We start from the raw sequence: 6,657 nt of genomic DNA, 5'->3' as shown, positions 1-6,657 counted from the left end.
CAATCACACGGCCTGTTAACAAGCCATCGCTATAGAAACAATATCTCGTTAAACCTGCACTGCTGTAGAGAATTCATCATCACCTTCTGACCAATCAGAGGCCAGGACTCGTCTCGAAGTCACATCAAACTCTTTCTACAGGGTGGATATTTATTTGTCAGAACTGTAATTAGATTTGCATTGTGGATGAAACACAATGTTTATTGTACACGGTTAGTTGACCTCCATGATACCGATAATTACAACACAAAAGGTCTGATCATATAAAAATATTATAACTTGTATTATATACACACACACACACACACACACACACACACACACACACACACACACACACACACAGAGTTTACTTTGAGTTTATTGTACACGGTTAGTTGACCTCCATGATACCGATAATTACAACACAAAAGGTCTGATCATATAAAAATATTATAACTTGTATTATATACACACACACACACACACACACACACACACACACACACACACACACACACACACACGATGCATAAACTAAATAGACAAAGAAAGCAAAATACACAATCATTCTTACTCACTCTTTATTCTCTCTCTCTCTCTCTCTCTCTCTCTCTCTCTCTCTCTCTCTCTCTCTCTCTCTCTCTGTCTGTGTGTTTCAGGTGTTCTGTGATTATCACGGTCACTCGAGGAAGAAGAACGTGTTCCTGTACGGTTGTAGTGTGAAGGAGACGTTGTGGCAGTCTGGCTCTCCCGTCAACACCGCTTCACTCAAAGAGAATCCCGGATACAGGGTAACTTCAACCACACCCACAGCAACAACAACAACAACAACAACAGCAATAATAATAATTATAATACATTATTGTTATATCAACAAGCGAACGAACAGCGGCTAGAACCACAACATGAAGCACACTTACTCAAAAAAAACACTGCAACCACCACCACCAAAACAACCACCATCACAACCATAACCACAATAACAACCAATATTATAACTACCATAACAATGATAACAACCACAAACATAACCATAAGCATGATAACAACAAACACAATAACAACCACCACCATAACAACCAACATTATAACAACCACAACCATAACAACCACTGTAACAAGCACCACTATAACAACAACCACCATAACAACCACCACAAACACTATACCAACCACAACAACAACCACAACAGCCACCACTGCAGACATTACAACCACAACAGCCACAACAAAAACCACCAACAATTACAACCACGATAATGACAAAGACCAACACCAACACAACCATAAACACTGTAGCACAAATACAACAAACATCACTTACATAACCAACAAACACAACCACTAACTTTTTCAGTAACAAAACTATAAGTGAATCCACCGCACTTATATAAAACAAACATTACAGCATAAACAACCACAACGAGTACACCCAGTAACAAGAACGACCACCAACAGCAACAATCATAACAACCACAACAATACAACAACAAATACAAACCACAACAACCTCCACTCACCATAGCAACAAAAACAACTACAACAACAAACCACAACATCATCATCATCCACTCAACATAGCAATTACAACAACTGCAACAACAATCACAACAACAAAACACCACCCAACCACCATAAACAACAACAACAAATGCAACAACAATAGCAGCATCTGCAAAAGCCACTGTAACGGCATCCCTGCAACATTTGCGGCTACCATATTAATCTCACATAGATCAACATGTCCCAAAGCAACAACCAGAATGACAACCACGTCAGCACAAACCACTGCTATAACAACTTTAACAACACAATCAATCACACACAATTCATTAGCACTGTCAGCCACAACAATAAAACAACATCAAGTGACTACAATATCAATCATTATAGAAAACTGCACTTACAACCAGAACTACAACCAGAACTGCAACAAAAGCAACAACCAGACCTACAACCTGAACAACAACCTGAACAACAACCAGAACTACAACCAGAACAACAACCAGAGCAACAATGCATATCGATAGCAACCTGTTACCTGTGCTGTTAGCTAGGTAACGTGAGCTGGTAGCAGATATGTGAAAGATTTCAGGTGACTTTTTTTCCGGCTGTTGTTTCTCAACATCAAAGACCAGCTCATTTTCTGACCAATCAGGAAAGAGGAATGTGTGAATGTGTGTTTAAGTCTTAAACTCCTTCATCACTTCGTATCTTCTTTATTCACCACCATGTTGTCGACGCTACAGGCAAAGAGAAACAGAGGTTCAGGAGTGACAGCCGTTGGGTGAAGCTCAGCAGATGTTCCTGCTGCTTAGCTGTGGATGATTTATGAGATGCTGCTACAAGAACTGGTGATGTCTGTGATGTAAGAGCTTCTCCAAGATGTCAGATGGAAAATGATGGATGAGAAACCTCAGAGAGGGAAATGGCGCTGCTGCTTCTTTGGTGGTGCCGCTGGTGATGTTGCACTCTGATTAGTTTCTGGTGTTTATAAGCTCTGCTTCTGAGAAAGATAAAAGACACCAAGCGAGAACGTTTTGATGACGGGGGAATTTGACATCACAACCTTCACCTCTGTAGAACTTTGCAAACAGAAAGAGTGTAATCAAATAAAGTAGATTCCCTTTTTTTCCCCCAGACGATCGCTAAGACTCTGGACAGGATCGCTCCAGCGTTCTCCTTCAACAGCTGTAACTTCCTGGTGGAGAAGTCACGAGCTTCGACGGCTCGTGTGGTGGTATGGAGGGAGATGGGGGTTTTACGCAGCTACACTATGGAGAGCACCTACAACGGCTGCAATCAGGGCATCTACAAGGTCAGTCAGCAGCACGCTAATCTGGTGTCAAGTCTTACATCATTTCACTTCCTTCTTCTTCTTCTTTTTATTTATTTTAGGTTTTAATGAATATAAAATAACAAGTCTAAAGAAAAACATTTAAATTAAATCTGTTTATTTAATGTACAGGGCAATAAAAAAAAAAGAAAAAAAAAAGGGTTTAATATTTAAATAAATAAAAAGTAACCAATTTGGGAAAAACATCAATAAGAAAATAAAACTTGAAAATAAAATCAGTTTGTTTAAGTTACAGGTGAAATTCAATAAAAATGAAAGGCCACAAATGAACACATTTTTTTTTTTAAGTTTTTAAAGTTTTTAAGTTTTTTTTGGTTAATTTGCAACAAAAATCAAACCATGGTAATTAAATGTTTCTCAAATTTGGACTGCAAAAAATGTGGGAAAGTAAAAAAATAGAAAGAAAAATAAAACAGTGATGACTGAGCGACAGACAAGAGAGACGGCAGACGGCAGACGGCAGACGGCAGTAAGATTTGGAAAAATATTGAATCATTTGATTTTTGAAAACTTTGATCTTTTTTTTTTTTGTAAAAAAAACCCCATAAAAAAAACATTTTATTAACATTATTAAGTGCAAAGTGAAGTGAAGTCTAACAGAAGTCTCTACTCTATAAATGTTTGACACTTAAAATGGAGTCATTTGCTCGTTTGTTTGGTTAATACGGAGGCAAATCAGCAATAAAACTTAAATCTGCCTGTTTTTAGGTTCATTTTCTTTCCTCCTGCCGCAAGTCTTTCAGCATCGCTAACCCACTTTCATCTTAAACACAACCCTTGTCATTTCCCTCTGAGCTCTCATCTTCCTGCCCTTCCCACAATCCTCCTCTTCTTCTTCTCCTTCTCCTTCTCTATCGCTGCTGAGTTTCTCCCCTGGCAGTTCATTACCTTCTGCTGTCGCTAATGCCTTAATCATTTATTATCCTGCTTATTTAGCCACCTGTGGTCTGCTAATCATCGCCCCAAATCCTCTCTGTAGTGTCTCCTGGCCTTCACCTTCATTACCACATGCCTTTCTCAGTGCTGCTTCAAGGCTCTGGTTCTTATTTAAGGATTTTAAATGTACATGTTCCTGGTTGGGGTTTTAGGAAAACTGGAGATTTCAGCAGAATTCAATGTAAAAAATAAAACACTAAATGATCTTAATAAAACTTTTCCCTGATCTGCGTTTTCCAGTTTAAATGTATCAAGACTGACGTTTAGGGAACACTGACTTTAGGGAATACTGTTGTTTAGGGAACACTGATGTTTAGGGAATACTGATGTTTAAGGAATACTGATGTTTAAGGAATACTGACGTTTAGGGAATACTGACGTTTAGGGAATACTGACGTTTAGGGAACACTGACGTTTAGGGAATACTGACGTTTAGGGAATACTGACGTTTAGGGAATACTGACGTTTAAGGAATACTGACGTTTAGGGAATACTGACGTTTAGGGAATACTGACGTTTAGGGAATACTGACGTTTAGGGAATACTGATGTTTAAGGAACACTGACGTTTAGGGAATACTGACGTTTAGGGAATACTGACGTTTAGGGAATACTGATGTTTAAGGAATACTGACGTTTAGGGAACACTGACGTTTAGGGAATACTGACGTTTAGGGAACACTGACGTTAAAAAAATCCTGACGTTTAGGGAACACTGTCGTTTAGGGAACACTGATGTTTAAAGAATACTGACGTTTAGGGAACACTGATGTTTAGGGAATACTGATGTTTAGGGAACACTGACGTTTAGGGAACACTGACGTTTAGGGAACACTGATGTTTAGGGAACACTGATGTTTAAAGAACACTGACGTTTAGGGAACACTGACGTTTAGGGAACACTGACGTTTAGGGAATACTGACGTTTAGGGAACACTGACGTTTAGGGAACACTGACGTTTAGGGAACACTGATGTTTAAAGAATACTGACGTTTAGGGAACACTGATGTTTAGGGAATACTGATGTTTAGGGAACACTGACGTTTAGGGAACACTGACGTTTAGGGAACACTGACGTTTAGGGAACACTGACGTTTAGGGAACACTGACGTTTAAAGAACACTGACGTTTAGGGAACACTGACGTTTAGGGAACACTGACGTTTAGGGAATACTGACGTTTAGGGAACACTGACGTTTAGGGAACACTGTCGTTTAGGGAACACTGATGTTTAAAGAATACTGACGTTTAGGGAACACTGATGTTTAGGGAATACTGATGTTTAGGGAACACTGACGTTTAGGGAACACTGATGTTTAGGGAACACTGACGTTTAGGGAACACTGTCGTTTAGGGAACACTGATGTTTAAAGAATACTGACGTTTAGGGAACACTGACGTTTAGGGAACACTGACGTTTAGGGAACACTGATGTTTAGGGAACACTGACGTTTAGGGAACACTGATGTTTAGGGAATACTGATGTTTAGGGAATACTGATGTTTAGGGAATACTATTGTGTATGGAATTCTAAAGTGATTCTGTAGCATAATGAATACTGACCTTCAGTCCGAACATGTGAGCAGTGAGAGGAATTTCTGGCCTGTTGTCCTGTTCTTCTGAAGAACATCCAATGTCACACAGTGGCAATAAAATGCACTGAGATTAATACGCTTCACTTTAATCAATTCACCAACATCTAATAAACGTCTCGGCCACGTGACCTGGAACGCTGCCGTCATCAGTCCTTTTTAAAGCCCCATTCAGTTTTCTAAAATTGGATCAGCTATAATTCTATTTGCTGTGACAAAACAAGATGAACTGATCTATAATCGGCCTCTGAGACACGGCAGGATCCAGACGAGGGTCAGATGTTAACTGCTAAATGCTAATCAGTATGACTAGCGGAGGAAGGAGCACACTGTTTTCTGGATGAACGCCTTTAATTACATCACTCATGGGAATGTTTATAAATCCCTCTTGGAAACATCTGGAATTTACACTGAGACGCATTAGATAATAGACATGCGATACTGTTTACTTACATTTAATCTGTTAACTTATTGATTTATTTTAGATCCATGAATCTTTACTGATCAGACTGATCTATCCCTGTATCAGATTTATGGATTTCTGATCCACAGTGTTTTTATGGGAATCAGATCAGGAGTAACAGGTTCTCCTCTGACACTGGAGACTTCTTCCAGAAATGTCAACAAATGGCCCATAAACAGGGAATAGAATAGAATAGAATAGAATAGAACATGCCGTTGCTATGGAAATGATAAGTATATTCCTGCTATAGCATCATCTCCTCTTGATTCATGAATATTAATCAGCAGTGGGTGTGGCCTGAGTCAACTTTCAGAGACCAACAAATGAAATGAGATAAATAAATAAATAAATAAATAAATAAATAAATAAATAAATAAATAAGGACATGTTGAGGAAAAAAAAAAAAAAAACCTGAGTTGAAGCAACACAAATACGATAAAAATTAATGTAAGGAATAATTAAATAGAAAAAAGATAAAAGTGTTAAAAACAGAAATGTTAGAAATGATGAGATTATTTACAAGACAAATACAATAAACAAAATAAACAATAAACAAAATAAACATTTAATGAAATTTAATATTATTTAAACAAATACATATTTAATAATAAAATAAATTAACAATTATATTAATGAACTGATAAAAAGAGTAAATAAATAATAAAAAGCTAAAAGTTTTGTGGAGTTTGTTCTCAGGACTGGAGGTAGAAAGTTGTGATTAAAGCTCGTAAAGCACAAACCGAGGTCTGATCAGGTAACGGATATCCTCACACTTCTAATCTCTTCTCCTCACATGTGCAAGTTTAAACCAAGAAATAAATTTCCTC

At 37.9% G+C, this 6,657-nt stretch overlaps 1 protein-coding gene across 6 annotated transcripts in view; it reads left to right on the top strand.

Moving 5' to 3' along the window:
* agbl1 (AGBL carboxypeptidase 1) overlaps window positions 1-6,657 on the top strand; it is a 90,816-nt gene that overhangs the window by 74,851 nt on the left and 9,308 nt on the right. For all 6 annotated transcript variants that reach the window (XM_083561181.1, XM_083561179.1, XM_083561180.1 and 3 more), the window contains 2 exons: window positions 642-773; window positions 2,624-2,800. In XM_083561181.1, coding sequence (XP_083417307.1) covers window positions 642-773; window positions 2,624-2,800 — 309 coding nt within the window. The remainder of the gene's footprint in view (window positions 1-641; window positions 774-2,623; window positions 2,801-6,657) is intronic.

This window comes from Silurus aristotelis (assembly GCF_946808225.1).
Source record: "Silurus aristotelis genome assembly, chromosome: 14".
Taxonomy (NCBI): Eukaryota; Metazoa; Chordata; class Actinopteri; order Siluriformes; family Siluridae; genus Silurus; species Silurus aristotelis.
The sequence above is the reverse complement of the archived record's forward strand: the minus strand, read 5'-3'. Positions and strand labels throughout refer to the sequence as shown.